Consider the following 17,553-nt stretch of genomic DNA (forward strand, 5'->3'; position numbering starts at 1 on the left):
CATTTGCATTACAATTCATAGCGGTGGCAAAATTACAGTTATGAAGTAGTAATGAAAATAATGTTATGGTTGGGGTCACCACAACACGAGGAACTGTATGAAAGAGCATCAGCATTAGGAAGGTTGAGAACTGCTGATTTATAAGAAAAGGACTGGTTTAGCAAAGAGCAGTAGATTACAGCAAGATGTATACATGGCCAGTGAATGTGCCAGGTTAGGAAGGAAACAGGAGGGCATTTTGCTTACAAGGCTATATGGGATTTAACCTTAGGGAGCATGGGACTGCTTTTGAAGGACCGTGAACAGACTGATCAAAACAAACAATGTTTCCCATGTCCCAGGTATTCCTCAGTACCAGGAGAGGAGCTTGGGTCTTAAACCGCGTAGGGAAAAATGGATATCCGATCGATTTGCTGCTCTCTTCTCGACTTTCCTACTATTTGTCAAAGATCCTTAGCCCATCACTAATAAACGGATTTATGGAAAAACAGATGAACCAAAGATTTGATCATGAAATGTTTGGCCTGAAGCCTAAACACAGGTATGTTCCCAGGATGGGAGAGGGGCTGGAGATGGCCAGGGCACAAAGACCAGCACTGCTGACATGGGCTCATAGCAGAGCCACCCCTGCCCAGACATCAAGAACATCTGTAGAATCAGAGATCCTTTTTTCCAGCTTGCCGCTCTGTAGGTTTTCAGCTTATCAATATTCTTGATGTAACTATTTTCTCATAGTATCGGTTCTTTCCATACAGCACTCATCAATAACTAAGACACAGTGGCAGAGGTCAGTGCATCATTTTTCTTCCACCCAACAAGCCTGCTGTGAGCCAGGCATTCCGTATACTGGGCATGAGAAACAGAGGGAAAAAGACAAATTCGTAACACGAATACAGATGTAACACCTTGTCCTCTGGAGGACTTTCTGTAAGCGTAGAGCTAGCTAAGTGAATCCTATGCTCTCTCTCAGACCTTACAATGACCTTATAGGCTGATCTAATTTAATGCCTATTTTCCAGGGACATAAAAAAATTGAATCTTATGAGACAAAGTAACTTGTCCAAGGTCAACACAAAAAGAATTGACATAGTCCAGAAAACGGAGGTTCCCTTAAATACACCAATAGAAAGAAAAATAACAAATGTGGTTTTTGAAAATTCATAGAGACAGATCTGATGGTGCAGGATTATAATCCTAGCTACTGGGGACGTGGAGGCAGGATGAGTCCTAGTTCAAGGCAAGCCAGCCTGGGCAACTTAAGGAGAAAAGTGAAAAATGCAAAGCAGTTGAGGATGTAGCTTAGTAATAGATCACTTACCTAATATGAGTGGGAGTCTGCATTTGATCTCCAGTACTGTAATGTGTGTATGTGGGGGCAGGGGGATGGACAGCAGAGCATGGAATATAGTATAGAATGAAATTATAGTATAAGGAATGACTTGGGGCCAATGACATGTTTCACACGGTAAAGGCACTTGCTGCCAAGCTTGATGGACCCGAGTTTGATCTCCAGGACCCACATGATGGAAGGAAAGAATTGACCCCTCCAAGTTTTCCTCCGACCTCTATGGGCCACTGTGGCACACAAGACCACATATGTATACACACATAGACACACACTCTCTCATACACACAATTGGTCAATAAATGTTAAGATATTTATGAAAGCATTTCTAAAGACTAATTTTAAATGCTTGGCTGTGCCTTTTTTTATTTTATCTATTTATTTGTGTGTGTGGTGGGGGTCACACAAGCCATGCAAGTTGTACATGTTGAGACAGAGGACAGCTTATATGAGTCAGTTATCTCTACTGTGTGGGTTCCAGGGATCCAACTCAGGTCATCAGTCTTGGCCCAAGAGATATTTACCTGCTGGTAAATGTCAAATAGCCATTTCATTGGTCTCCTGTGTCTTATTTTTGTTTAAGTTTTCAGATCTACAGAAAAGTTGCACAATTAGCAAATGTGAAGTCTACCCATGTGCCTATCACCTACATTTGACTATCTCAGCAGTTTTCTGTATTTTTTCTGTCCCCTCTTGAAATATGTAGATTCACACCTACCCAGCACACACACACACACACACATACCTAGGTGCATAGTTTTTAACTATGTGAGAGTAAGCTGTAATCATCAAAACAAAAGTACCTAAAATACTTCAGTATATATCACATAAGAAAAAGAACATTCTTTGGTATATCCATAACACAAGTATCACAGTCAGGAAATTTAATATTGATTAATATGTCCAAAAATATTGGCAATTAAAGTTTTAACAGTTTTTCCAACAATATTTTGTATCTTTTTATCATTTAAAAAATGTATCACTCACACTACCACAGTCTGTCATATATTCATACTCTCTTCACCTGAAATAATAATTCCGATTCTCTTTTTTTAACATAGACCTTTAAATATATATATATATAAAATATTGTTTTGTAGATCATCTCTAAAATCTGACTTGCATAATGGCTTTTTCTTTATTACATTATGTTGCATAGACTCAGGTTCATGAGGCATAAAGACTTTTATATAGTCTGCTAAATAAGGTTTAGAATGAAGTCAATGCAAAGGCATTCAGATATTTTAAGCGGTGCTGGAGAGAGATGATTCAGTGATTAAGAGCACTTGCTGCTCTTGCACAGGACTTGGGTTCAGTTCCCAGGACCCACATCAGAGGCTCACAACCCCTTGTACTGTCAGTTCCAGAGGATCCAAAGCCTCTGGCCTCTACAGGAATTAGGCATACATGTGGTGCATATGCATACACACATGCACTTGCACATACATATTAAATAAAAATCTTTTTAAAAACATTAAGAAGTGGGTAGCATAATAATGTCTTCAGGAACAGCCATTCTGAAAATGGTGTGGAAAGCCGATGAGATGGCAGTGTACAGACAACAAACGTTCCAGGCGAAAGAAGGAATAAACTGCCCAGGGGAGGTTATAGGCAGATATGGGATTAACAGTTTTATGGTTTGCACAATTGTGTAGATAGCTAGTTTAGAGATAAAGGAGAGTGTCTTAGTGAGGGTTTCTATTGCTGTGAAGAGACACTAAGACTATGGCAACTCTCCTAAAGGAAAAACATTTAATTGGGTTGACTTACATTTTCAGAGGTTTGGTTCATTATCATGGTACAACATGGCAGCATGCAGGCAGACATGGTGCTGGAGAAGGAGCTGAGAGTCCTATATATTTATCTGAAGGCAACAGGAAGTGAACTGAGACACTGGGCACAGCTTGAGCATAGGAGACCTCAAAGCCTGCCACCACAGTTACACACTTCCTCCAATAAGGCTACACCTCCTAATAAGGCCACTCCCTATGAGCTTATGGGGGCCAGTTACATTCAAACTACAACAGATAGGGAACCATTTGGAAAGGAGAACGAAATTCTGAGGTTGGAATGTAGAAAAGAATGTACATAAAGGTTAGAATCCATGCAAGTTAACGGTAACAAAACTGGCCTTTAAAAAAAAAAAAAAAAAAGAAGACCCAAGAAGCTGGAAACAGGCGTCTGGCACCTTACCCTATGCTGTCCCCAGGGAACACTACTTACCCCATTGGAAGTATAGAAAGCTATTTTGACAATCTAAGATCCTAGGCTGTGTAACACTGGGAGTCTCTCATCTTCTCCAGGCCTGATTCCTCATCTCCAAGTCATGGGTAATGACACCTGTTCTTCTTTCTTCATAAAGTCTGAGGGTCAAGGAATTCAGTGCACAGTAAAGCTATCTCTATATAGACTATATGTTAGTATACATATGTTAATTTATTTGTGGTTTGGAAAATGATGATTTAAGTCTCTCTCTGGGCTCTGGACCTGGAAATGGGACTGAGCATAATGTTCAGGATCAATTTCTGCCATTTCTTGAGAGCTGCCTTACCCTGCCTTGGAACATTGCTGTTACCTGAGAAACCACATACGTAGACTCCTCAGATGAAACCTTTTCCCTTCATTCCTGCAGCACCCTTCCTTCCCAAGCCATCCAGGCCCTGAGGGCCGGATCTGTGCCAAGCTGGTATAAGGCAGACCTTTATCAGCGTCTTTGGCCAGATGGAAGGGGTAAACACTGGCGTGTTGTTGTTTTACCCCCAGAGCGGAATTACCCTCCCGTGCTGATTTCTTTCCTCTTCTCCTTCACTCTCACCTCACCTCTGTCTTCACCACTTACAGAGCGCTGAGTCAGCATCCAACAGTAAATGACGAACTGCCAAATCGTATCATTTCTGGCTTGGTGAAGGTGAAAGGAAACGTGAAGCAGTTCACAGAGACGGCCGCCATCTTCGAGGACGGCTCCAGGGAGGATGACATCGACGCAGTCATCTTTGCCACAGGCTACAGCTTTGCCTTTCCTTTCCTTGAAGACTCCGTCAAGGTCGTCAAAAACAAGGTGTCCTTGTATAAAAAGGTCTTTCCGCCTAACCTGGAAAAGCCAACTCTTGCGATCATCGGATTGATTCAACCCTTGGGAGCCATTATGCCCATTTCAGAGCTCCAAGGACGCTGGGCCACTCAAGTGTTCAAGGGTAAGTGGTGATACATGTTGACAGCTAGGTGAAATGTTTTCACTATACCTATGAAAGTGCTTCTAAATACCTACAGGGTAGGTAGGATTTTAACAGAGCCTGGTACGAAGCTAGTGCCAGAAAATTTATTTTCAATGAACCTAAAGTAGTAATGTGTCACCATAGACATACATCAAAAACACATCAGTGATTTTTCTTAATAATTAGGCATGCTTTCCTCGCATTGCTGGCAGTGCTCAATTCAGAGGTGAGTTTGGCTTAAGATCTTTGAGAAAAAGATTCTCCAGGTGACTCCAATGTGCAGCTGGTATATATTTGTGGGGTTAAATGATCCTTTCGTTAGAGATAAAGTCTAATATAGACTACCGTGACTTAATTTCAGCCATAGAGTAAGAGATGCTTAGAGATTCACCCAGAATGTGGAATATTGAATTTCTCAAAGCCCCAATTTCCCCCCCTCTTATGCTCCTCTTTCAGCTTCAGCTGTGTGTGAAAACCCTTCAGAGTTTAGGAAAACAGACTCATGGGTCGGCAGTGTGGTGAGCCTTCCTGAGGACCTCTTTAAATTCAGCATCATTGCGGAGTCATCATGTCTGAGAATAATAGAACTGTTCTCTTCTAATCTGATCAGGACACATACCTGAAGGGGAGCAAGAATGCAATGAACAGGAGAAATAAAAATGGCTTGGGGGGTGGTGGGGTTTCAACAGTTGAGAGCATTAATTGCTCTTGCAGAGGACCCCAGTTCATCTCCCAGCACCCCAGGGTGCCTCACAACCATTCCTAACTCCAGTCTCAGAGGATCTATGCCTGATCTCCAGGGGCATCAAGCATGCACATGGTGCACGTACAGACAGACAGACACAACAATAATACACATAAAATAAAATGATGTAAGGGACTTGAAAGCACACCATCTGAATACAAAGAAGGAGTTTAGAGAAGTTTAGGCTACACAAATTGAAACCTGAGGAAGGGTGAAAGTTTTCCCTTCAAATATTCAAATGGATGGCCTATAGAAGAATTAGATTTACTTGGGATTGCTTGGAGGATCAAGCCAGAGCCATGGAGAGCTTGAAGGCTGCATAATATCAGTTTAACAACAACAACAACAACCTGAAAAACACTTTTTTTCTGTCAGCCAGTACCATGAAACAGATAGCCTCTAAAACAGTGAGGAAACAAGGAGAATAGGAAAAGGAGCCGAAGGCTGGATGGTCATCTGGCTATATGTTGGGTGTGGGGATGATGTGATGGAGTACAGGACAGAGAAAAAACATTAAGGTTCTTTATATGGTTGTAATATTACAATGTATTATTATTACTGTTTAATTTAAAATATTGGAAATATTTGTTGGAATTATAGCTTTTTCTCCCTACTAAAAAATTCTCATGGCAGATGGTTAATCAAAATTTTCCAAATTCTATCATTTCTTAATTTCTTCCAGTTCTATCCATTTGAGAACACTGAACCAGCTAAAATTTAAGTATGATTTTAAAAATTACGTTTAAACATGGGAATGCTATAAGAATAGAGGTGATGAATCAAGAAAGAACTGCATCAGATTATTCTCCACATCTTTGTCTTTTACATCTATAGAATTTTTAAAAAATGAATTGGCTGTCTCTCGTCCAAGAAAGAGACCTCTCCCTCCATAATGTGTCCAGTAAAATTCATGGTTTTATCATGAGTAGTAACTTGGAAAGAACTCTGCAAATGAGTTTCTTGAGCATCCTAGAGAGCTGTGGTTGAAGCATGAAGTATTATGGTATTTCCTCACTGAAATTATCTGTAAGGGGTCATTCCCATAGCTCACACGAGAGGACACATGGAAGACACAGAAGGTTCTTCCTGGATACTGAGTTTCTGTGTCCCGCGTTTAGAGAGACTGCCAGGGGAGTTAACCGGGGTGTGCTCAGAAAAGGGAAATCAATCACCAAGCTGGCTGAGCAGATGAAACCTGTTACATGGGGACTTGGGTTCAGTCTAATAATGAAATGGCTTAAAGGGGTTGATGTATCTTGTTTCAAGACCTCTCCAGTGCTAAAACTCAACCTTCACTCAGGAAGCAGAATTAGACCCAGTGCTTCAAGTTGCATAGAAGTAGATTTGAAGGTTAATACAAAGAATATTCCAAGGATGAGAGCATCCAAACAATTATGCCATGTCCTTGGGATATATAAGGTCTCCGTGACCAGAGATGTTTAAGGAGAAATGAGATAGCTGCTTGATACTAGTATTATAGAGAAGAGGATTGCAGTAGGTAAGATCAATTTCGATCCTGAAATTATGTTTCAGAATTTTATGGAGTAGTGCCTACTGCCCATTTACCTGTGAAGAAGGTTGGTTGATCTGGAGTTATTTTGGCTTAAACACTAATTGGACTTGTCTAGTTGGTATTTTGGTGTCAAATTCCTGCTCTTGGAACTGTTTGCACATCGGAGCTTAAACTTACTTGTGAAGCTTGAGTATTATGAGTTGCCATTGGCCTTACACTCAACTCTTATCAAATAACAGAATTTAGGTGGTGAGAGTTACCTTCCATGGGACTTTAGCATAAAATATCATGGTGAGATTTTTACCTCCTTCTTTCTCTGAAATATAAAACCTCCTTGTTATCAAGATACCAGTGCAGAATTGTCTCCCATTCCCTTGAACTTGGATGTTGTGCCTCATTTCTTCTAGGCTTCTAAGTCATTTATCATTTCCTCATATCCATCATTTTCATTTCCCAGCTGAAAGACCACATTAAGGGATCAGTTGGAAGTCAGAGAAAGGCAAATAACTTCCAAGGAAATGAAGAGTTGTGGAGCCCAGTCCCAGTGGATACATCTACAAAAAAACAAAACAAAAAAACCTTCCATATCTAAGGCTCAGAGAACATTTTGGAAGAGGGGTTGGAAAGACTGTAATAGTCAGAGGATCGGGAGTTGTCTGTGAGATTGTGTCTCATAGTAACGTCAGAAGCCACGCCCATAAAGTCTCACCAATATGGCTGCCTACCCATGAGCTGAACGAGGACAACAACAGACATGATAAGTGGGTGGGGAAAGACCACAAGACCTCAACCCTACACAAAGAGCTCCAGGCAACTAAGAAATGCTGAGAGCAGGAGCTATATAGTCTCCAGGAAAAGAGCACACCAATTGGTTATGCAATACCAAATAGTTATCCCTGAAAACATAAACATCCCTGAACAGGTTATATTTAGGAATATATGCATATACATGTATGCATGTAATAATAAATGAAAAAGGAGGCCATAAATTTGAAAGAGAGCAAGAAGGGGTTTGTGAGGGGGCTTGAAGGGAGGAAAAGGGAGGGGGGAAATGTAACTGTATTATAATCTCAAAAATAAAAGAAATAATCAAAAGGTACCTTGCAAGGACAAGGCAGAATAGAGTAAGTGATACACGTAAGTATACTTCAGAGAACGAAAGGGGCTTTCCTTATCTGGAACGCTGAGGACCAGAGTCTTCTAGATTTCGGATTTCTGACAATTTGCATCTATGTAATGGGTTATCTCTGGGCTGAAACCCAAGTCTAAACATGGGATTAATTACTTTTTCCTAGACATCTTTACACATAACCATTGTATAGGACTTAATCCGGCTGTGCCTGCCTTTTGAGTGTGACCTGATAACGTGATATCATTGTGGATTTCTTTTTCTTACTTAGGGCACCTTCTTCAATGGGAGCAGTTCCAATTTCTGATTTCCAGATTTAGATGCTCAACTTTTACCATCATATTTTAGTAGTGGTGGGACTGAATGTATTTTGTAATCTCTTCTGAGACCCTGTAATTCTTTGAATTCTCCAGTGTGGTCATGGTCATCAGGAGTATTGCCCATTCTGAAGTAATTAACACTTCTATTTTTAATTTGTTTCTCCTTAGGGCTGAAGAAATTGCCCTCACAAAGTGAAATGATGGAAGAAATAAATAAGGCTCGGGAGGAAATGGCAAAAAGGTAAGAAATTCTCCCAGGGGACATTTGAGTATCCTCTGTGTGTTTCTCAGTAAGAAGAATATTTGCTGGACTTAGTTTTCATGTGTGGGCTTAAGGATTTCTGTGATACTGTGATATCAGAGGGATTATAGCACGTGTGGTTTCCATGTGGCCGAGGAAGGAGAGAGAAGCTGGTGGGACATTTAAAGGCTATGTTTAGGGCCTAAAAGAAGTTGAGTAGGAAAAAAAAAAAAAAAAACATAACAAGGGAACATCAGGTATAGTATTTGGTGAGGATTTCTTAAATGGCGGGGCTCTCTGTTTGCCCCCTTCTCTAGCAGCTCGCTTCCCAGGCACTCCATTTGCCTGTTCTGCTGAAGTCCTGTGGTGGAGTTGCTGCCTCCTGTGCTCTCCCCCTTGGCTCCTCCCCCTAAGCCCCTGCACTGTAACTCTCTGGACACCCTTGACCACTGCGCACATCAGGCTCCCTCCTCTCGCTACTGAGGTTGACACTTCTGAGCAGCCCTCCTCCTTGGAGTGTGTTCTCTCCCTTGTGTGGGGCACAAAACCAATTTCTTTTTAGCTTCCTGCCCTCTTTCCTTTGGCTTACTAATTTCTCTGATGACCTTCTGACTATGTGCTGCCCCCAGAGATGTCACTTAACTTCTTCTTAGGGTCAACTTTGTGCTCATATTTAGCATTTCATATGCATGGAGATGATGGACTCCTTGTGACAACCCTACAAGGTGGCATTGGTGATATCCTTTTCTTGAACCTTTGTGAAGGCTACAGCTCTAACCTCCACCGATGGGATAAGTGAACCCATGCCCACAATGTCTGAGTCACTGGAGCTCCCAGGAAGCCAAGCCCCCAAGTTTTTCCCTGTCTCTTCACTCCCGAAATTTAGTGTCATCTCACTAACTCCTCCGTGGTCATCTGAGAGTCCCTCTGCCATCTCACCAGCTCACTCAAATTTACTTCCTGTCTTTTGTTTCTGTCTTCCATTTTGAATTCCTCCATCTCTGTTAGCTCAGATTGGCTTTTCCCTTACTCCCTCTCTCTCTTACTGTTCTCTTACAGTCATCACAGAGCAAAAAGTTGGTTTTTCATTTGCTCTCCCGACCCCCTTTGTCCACATAGATATCACTGTTTATCAAGTTTACCTACTAAGAACTCTTTCGGTCCTTTATATCTGTGCTTGGTATAACCATCCCATCTATCTCCATCCAGAGGACCAGTTACTCTTGGAAGATGGCATCCTCTCTCAGCTTCTCAAGATTTCTGAACTGACGTCAGTCCAGAGAAGCCCTATTTGGTGCACCCCGCTAACTCTCGTCCTCATAGAATAACTGAGGATCCTGTGCTTAAGGAAGGTTGTGACATTCCATGTCACATAGCATTGCATCCTCTGGATCTGCCAGCCCAGCCTTTCCATATCCATTCATGTTTCCCATGCTGTGAGCAATACCCAGATAGTCTCTGCCCATTCCTTCCCCGCTCCTCCACTCTGCTCTTTGCCTCCCTTCCAATCCTTCCTTTGTTCTCACTTGGGCTTTATCCTTCAAGGATCCATCAGCCATTGCTCTCTTAACGACCATCTTTCTACATTCCCATTTTGCGTCCATTCCTGAATAGTTACCTGAAGCCTTATACACTTCTGCTTTCTTGAGCGTAGTGTCTATGCATTAAAGAGTCTAGTGTTGTTTCTCCCGGGCACAGCAGCTGCACCTGAATCTACTGCTGTTTCAGCCAGTAACTATAGCTCTGCAGTTCCTGGCAGGACTTTTCTGCCTCCTGGTGCTGCCACCAAGTGTAGTTTTTAACTAAATCTCTATTGTTCTATTAACCAACAAAGACTCAAGAGTCAGAGGCTGGGGTGAAAACCTGCTAGCTCAGCGAGGCTGAGGAGCAACTAGCTGACCTTCCCTCTTTGCTGGTGTCTCAGAAAGAGAGCACCTCTTCCATCACTCCAAACCAAAAAGGATGGCCACACTCAGAGTCCCTCCCTCCCACTTCCTGTGCATTTCTCTGTCCATCTTCCAGACTCCCTCTGACTCACTATGATTACTTTCTTTCAACTAGTTACTGGCTGTGCCTCCTAACCCAAGGTTGATTTTATTTAATTAATGCAAACACAAACTTGAGGTTCGTGGTGTGATCAAATATTCCCACCACAGTCTGGTGCATTATAAAATCCTTAAGGGAGGTAACAAATGGCCTGTCTATTTTCCACAGTTCTTGGCACAATATCAGGCCCACAAATAGATACTCATAAAGCACTGACGGGCTGTTTGCCGGAACCACTGTTAGCCTCAGGCTTCTGTCTCTTTTGCTTTAGGTACGTGGACAGCCAGCGCCACACTATCCAGGGCGACTATGTAGACACCATGGAAGACATTGCAGAGTTGTTGGGTGTCAGGCCCAATCTCCTGTCTCTCGCCTTCACTGACCCCAAGCTGGCATTACAGTTACTACTGGGACCCTGCACTCCAGTCCAGTATCGCCTGCAGGGCCCTGGAAAGTGGGCAGGAGCTCGACAAACGATTCTGACCACAGAAGATCGTGTCAGGAAGCCTCTGATGACAAGAGTGGTTGAAAAGGGGGACTCCGGGGCTTCACTGACGACGATGCGCGTCGTCATGCTGGCTGTTGTTTTCTTTGCTGTAATCCTGGCTTATTTTTAGATGGGGCACTGTCAGTCTTCTGGCTTTCCCTGGAAAGCCTCATCGAGCAACACCTCAGAACCTGACAAGACTGAACACTCAGCATCATACTGCTCAGACACCTCTCTCTCTCTCCCTCTCCCTCTCCCTTTCCCTCTCTCTCTCATTTTTCCTTCTGCAAGGAAAAATCATCTTCAATTCATCTTCCTTCCTCTCTTGAGCCTCCACTTTTTCCTTTTGGAAATTCCCAGACGATGAAGTCAGGGCCTCTTTCCTCGTCTCCATATGTCATCTGCAGAGTCCTTTTAATGCCTGACTGCTGTATTCTAATCTTGAACACCTAGACTTCAGAGTGCAATCATTCATCCTGAAGAGACTGCTCCTGTTATCAGGCACATACTGGCTACAACTTGACCTTGTAAGCAGAGGCAACATGTCCATCTCAGGCATTCCTGCAGGGGGCAGTCCAGCAAGAATTAACCACTTAGTGCTGAGGGCTGGAAGTCCAGGGTTAAGGATGCAGACAGTGAGGAACTCCTGGCTTCATAATTCATACAGCGAGGGCACTGAATGGCAAAACAGAAAACATGTCCTGAGCTAAGTTCCGACATGTGGCACATGCTTAATAAATACTCAATGATATATAGGAAATAAGCTGGCCTCCCTAAGTCAATCTAATAAATGTCTGACTCCATGGAACTCTTCTTCTGATGCAATTCACTGTCTACCTGAAGGTTAATTTTTGTTTTTATATTATAACTGAATAGGCCCATCTTTAATGTGGGTACTGGATTTGAACTCGGGTCTTCTTGCTTTCATTAGCAAGTGCTCTTACCAAGCCATCTCCCTGTCACCTGCTTCCACTTTCTTTACCAAAGAAACTACTAGACTGAACATAGTGACCCATACCTGGAATGCTAGGACTGGGGAGTTCCAGGCAGAGGATCACCACAAGTTCAAGACCAGCCTCGTCTGCATAGTGAGTTTCAGGCCAACCAGGTTTGTGTAGTGAGAACTTGCCTCCAACAACAACAACAACAAAATACAAAACAAGAAAATGAATTGCTCTCTGGGTTTAAAAGTCATTGAAAGAAACTGCCATCTTCCAATAGGTTAGCTGAAGAGTGTGGGGGTTTTGCTTAGCTGTCCTGGCTTCATCTGTTAGTGCCTGAATTAGGATCGAGTAGGGCTTCAGCTGAGGAGGTGAGTGGCTGACTGCCCGCTGCTGAGGCGGGGTCTATCAGGGTGATTAGTTCTTCGCCTCTCTACCCTCTCCTTCCATTCAGAGTCTACAAAGTAAGAGTCAGTGAGGTCATTTATGTCTTAAGTTAGAATTCATTTTCACGGTACTAATATTAACTGGGGCATTCGGCCTAGACCAGTTCTTCTTGGGTGCTAACGGTGTAGGACAGAGAAACAGGAAGGGATCTGTGTAGCAGGCTTTCTTGTCAGGGCTAGTTTTGGACCACCAGCCCAGAAATAATGACCCAGAGACTTATTATTAATTATGAAAGTTTGGCCTTAGCTTAGGCTTTTTCCCAACTAGCTCTTATAACTTAATTAACCCATTTTTAAAAAAATAATCTACATTTTGCCACGTGGCTCGGCTACCTCTTCTTAGCACAGCACATCCGACTTGCTCCCAGTCTGCTGGCGAAATCCTGCACCTAGATTCCTCCTCCCAGTTCCTCTCTCCCTGCCCGGAAGTCCCACTGGAAGTCCCGCCTATACCTCCTGCCGAGCTATTGGGCATTCCACTTTTTTTTTTTTTTAATTACACCAATCACAGCAATACACCTTCACACAGTGTACAAATATCCCACAACAGAACTGGACTGCAGACGTTAAGAAGCATCAGCTATCAGGTTCACTGAACTCCCTAGGGATAGGTACTGGCCATGCAGGCAGGGTACCTTCAGAAGTAACTGCTGTGTAGTGTGTCTCTAAATGGACTGTTGCCAGTCACTGAAGTAGGGGGTAAGTTTGATCAGCTCAAAGAACAGCGTTAGAATAACACAAATATGCATAAGCAGATCTGTGAGAATTCAATCTCTTTCCTAATCATACATGTAATTGGACAGCTGCCTGACATTTCACCCCGTGTACCTTCTGCAGACTTAAGCACTGAGCCCTGGTATGGTTCCTGGGGTCCTTTTCCTTCCCCAATCCTTTTGAAACTGTTTCTCATTATTAAAATGGATCTGGGATTTTTTTAAATATGAAGATTGCTTTTGTTCAAAATAAATTGAAGCACTGCACCTGAACTTTCCTTTGTTACAATGTAAAATTCTTCTCATTTAGCTTGTAAAGACACTGAAGGGCGGCACCTCCAGGAATGCCATCTCTCCTTATCAGCTGTAACACCAAAGGTTTCTTTCAAAGCATGTAATTTTAAATTGATTTGACTTTCGCATTCCATTTAGAATGTATAAAACTACAAAAACATCATTGATTTCTAAACCAAACTGAAGGTAGGACCAGAATAGGATATTGAACTTAAAATAATTGAAGATACAAAGTGTAATTACTGATGAATTTACACATTTTGCTCTTCTGACCATATGAAAAGATCACACCACTTTCTCAACTATGATAAATCTGATTACCCAAACGATGTATTCTTGTAACACCACAGAATAAAGAAATGGCCAAAGGGAACCGAGTAACACACGTTAAAGGAGCCAAGAAGCCATTGCAACGTGGCCCCAATGGCCCAACTGGAAAAAAATTGAGCAATAAATGACCTAGTATTGGATTATGACATGAAACATAAAGATACCTGAGTCCATACTGTTATAAATAAATGATTGAAAACATTAGTGGGATGGGATGGATCCCATCCCATCTCCCACACAGACTTCCAAATAATTCATGTGCTTGTCCCTCAAGGGAATGAAGCAAAACTCTCTTAAATATACTGCATAGATGAACTTCCTTCAGAAATCTAAGTGTGGGAGGGGGTGAGAGGTAACTGCAGAGGAGAAAGCAGACAAACTACCTCAGCTAGGTGGTCCATGTCAACATAAGCAGTGGCAATCATATGACATGATCCTCCTTCGGACTTTAGCCCAGGCTAGACCTGAGAAAAGTACGAGGCAAACTCAGGATGATCTACAAATACCTTACCACCTTAGAACATTTTAACTCATTTAAAACAAGTCAGAGAAGGGCTTCCTGGTACACAGGAGCCTCGAGGGTTGAAGTATCCATAGTGAAAATCCCAAAATAGAAAGACATTAATTCAAAATTAAAGGACTATTAATAAATGTGTACTCTGCCTTAAAAATGATGTATCAATACTGGTATTAAATTGATAAATTCAGCACAGTGAGTGACATGTTCCTATGAAGAAAACTGGGCATGGAGCATCTTAGGAACTTCGTGTTGTCTTTGCAACTTGAATCTAAAATGATTCTAAAAGTTTGTTTTTTGTTTAGTTCAGAGTTTGACCTGAACTACAGTATACTAAAATTTTCTCAGAAGAATGTTGGATAGTCGGGTCTAAAGATAACTCAGTGGTTAAGAACACTTGCTCTTGCAAAGGACCTGGGTTTGGTTCCCAGCATCTACATGGTGGCTCACAATTGTCTGTAATTCCAATTCCAGGGCATCAGACTCCCTCTTCTGTCCCCCATGGGCACTGCATGTGTGTGGTGCATGTGCATCCATGCAAGCAACACACTCTTGACACATAAAATAAAAATAAATAGATCTTTTTTGAAAAAAATAATATTGCCTGGGACCATTTATTTAAATGACTATTTCTTCAGTTCTGCTCAGATTAAGTCACTCTAATAAAGCAGTTTTGGTTCCTGTGATGGATAAATATAAATTATGGCTGGGGGCATTTTTGGTACAAGGTCAAGACTTCTTAAAATCACTCAGATAGGTTGAACCTCGAGGCTGAACACATTAAACCAGTAGTTCCCAGCAAGGAAACTGATGGCCTTGAGGGACAAGTTGTACATAAACAAGTTATACATAAAATATATACATAATATTTACTATTAGTTCGTCTTGCCTAACAGCAGCATGGTACATAAACATCCTCTAGACGGTCTACCTGCAACTCTCCAAGGCACCATACTTCTGCACACAGTCTCTGTTGTACTGTTTTTAATAAATCCCCTGTCCCCTTTCCAGCTGAGTAACACTCACACATCAAGATTCAGTTCATCTGTTATCCCTTCTAGGACCGGCCTCCTGACCCTGAATGTGACATATGTGATCTTTGTGTCCTCATCATATTTGGTATAGTCAATTCCTCAGTCACATTTGATGGACGTCCTTATCACAGGACGCAAAGACAGTGATTCCTTTACCTGATACCTCGCTCAGCTCTTCAGACACAGGTGCCTTGTAACTAATCTGTGTTCTCAGTCCAGAGCATAGTGGGGCCCCAGTAAACTAATGATAATTGAGTGAATATACATAACAAGGGAGGTTAAAAAAAGGATGAGTTTCTAAAGAATTAAATAAAATAGGGAATAACACTTTTCTAAAAGGAGCGTGAAGAGTGCTCAGCATGTAGAACTGGTTTGGGGACAAACTGTTTTGCAGAAAACAGTCTGGAGTAGACCACTGATCCGAGTCTGGGTAGTTCTGATGCACTGTGTGGTTTGAAACAGGTGTTGGTATACAGCTAATTTCCTCGATCGAGCGGGTCTTAAGAAGTCTAGATCTTAAAACAGAAAGCATGGCTTATCTCTCCCCTGATTCTCACGATACCCAGATCCCTGTTGCTATTTCATTTTTGCTTTCTCCTGTTTGCCAGCTCTTTGGAAGCACCCACTACCTCTTCTGGTTGTAATTCTTTATAGACCCATTTATTCCCCTTCATTCAGTGAAGACTTTAATACCCAGCTCAATGCGTCTGTCTATAGACACAGTAGTTCCCGAAGGTGACATTAATATCTATGTAATTAGTACTTCACCAATCTAACTAGGATTATGTCCAGCTACATTTAATAGGAAAGCAGTAGACACTAGTAGTATAACATGATTGGCATTTATTTCCTTCTCATAAAAACAAAAACGCCTGGAGGTAGACATCTTTTATGAGATGATTTGCTAGTTGCATAGTTTTTTTCTATTCCGTTGTTTTTTAGCTACCTCGTAGTCCAAAGTGGCTGCTGGAGCTCTGGCCATTCTATGGACATCCTACACACAAGGATAGAGAAGTGGAGAAAGACTTAACAGAAGTTCTACATAACATTTCCACCTATCTACGTACTGGGGAGGCTAAGAAATGCATCTCTGTGGAGATGGACAGTATCCCAAGGTTGAAGTCAATGCTTTTTTTTTTTTTTAAGAAGGGAAGAAATGAATGTTAAGGTAGACCTCCAACACTGCCATCTCACTTTTCAGCTCTATGCCCTAGTTTGCCATTTTTCATTTTATCTATATATGAGTATCTTGTTTGCATGTTTGTATGTGCATCAGAAAATGTCAGATCCCCGGGGAGAGAGGGTTGTTGTGAGCCACCATGTCGGGGCTGGGAATCAAACTCGGGTCCTCTGAAAGAGCAACCAGTGCTCTTAATCACCGAGCCATCATCTCCCCAGGCCCCTCTATGACTTTCTTACTCTGATGGTTTTATGTTCTACTTCACCTCACCAATCTCCACCCTTGATCGTGTCTATGATCCTGCCAGTGCTAATATCTGCAAGGCCCCTGAAATGTCAGTGGCAGGCCTCCTACTCTCCAAAATGACTTCTCATCTTCTCAGCTCACTCCGCTGTTCCTGTGCTCATCATTCTTTGACTCCGTCGGGCCCTCCGCCAGCTTTGCCTTCACTTTCTAGTCTACTGGTTTCAGATCGCGAGTCCAACAATATGTTCCCAGCCTACCATGCGCTCTCAACTCCGCTGCTGCCTCCTTGGCTAAACTTCACCATGCGCTGAATGCATGCATCCACAACTGATCATTTTAAGAGAAAACACCACTATGAAGAGCTGGGCGCTACATATAAGTAAGCCTTCTGCAGTACCTGCCAGTCACACTTTTTGCGTCTAGTCAATTCTCTGTCCCACTGTTTATTTCATCACTTCCAGTTAGAAAGAGATTGCTGGGTAGAGTTGTAAGCCGAGTGTGAAAACCATTCGAACGTGGATCCGCTCTCTACGATGCTGTCAAGCAGTTTGATGGGATCTTGTTAAAACGCAGATTCTAATTCTGTACCTAGGGCATGAGACCTCGGATCCAGCCTTTCTAACGAGCCTGCGTCCCACCGTTAGACAAACTGCTTAGGAAGACAAGCCTCCGAAAGTGCCTAGATGTCTAAATACCAGCGGCTGCGACGCCGGACCCTGACCCCACCCTCCGCCCCGCCCCAAGCTGGAGGTGCGCACGCATCCACCACAGAGGCGGCCCCGGCGCCGGTGACTAGAGCGGCAGGCGACTA

The 17,553-nt window shown here is 42.5% G+C and overlaps 1 protein-coding gene across 4 annotated transcripts in view; it reads left to right on the forward strand.

The window, feature by feature from the left end:
• Positions 1–17,504, forward strand: part of Fmo5 (flavin containing dimethylaniline monoxygenase 5) — a 45,230-nt gene extending 27,726 nt beyond the window's left edge. For 3 of the 4 annotated variants that reach the window (XM_052730015.1, XM_052730016.1, XM_052730014.1), the window contains exons 6-9: positions 342–541; positions 4,187–4,539; positions 8,436–8,508; positions 10,826–13,414. In XM_052730015.1, the coding sequence (XP_052585975.1) occupies positions 342–541; positions 4,187–4,539; positions 8,436–8,508; positions 10,826–11,171 (972 nt within the window). In that variant the 3' untranslated portion in view covers positions 11,172–13,414. Of the gene's footprint in view, positions 1–341; positions 542–4,186; positions 4,540–8,435; positions 8,509–10,825; positions 13,415–17,334 lie in introns of those variants that run through there. The other variant, XM_052730017.1, reaches the window with a different exon arrangement.
• Positions 17,505–17,553: the final 49 nt, after the last annotated feature.

The sequence above is a fragment of the Peromyscus californicus genome, unplaced genomic scaffold, assembly GCF_007827085.1.
Source record: "Peromyscus californicus insignis strain IS unplaced genomic scaffold, ASM782708v3 Scaffold_9__1_contigs__length_137607984, whole genome shotgun sequence".
Classification (NCBI taxonomy): domain Eukaryota; kingdom Metazoa; phylum Chordata; class Mammalia; order Rodentia; family Cricetidae; genus Peromyscus; species Peromyscus californicus.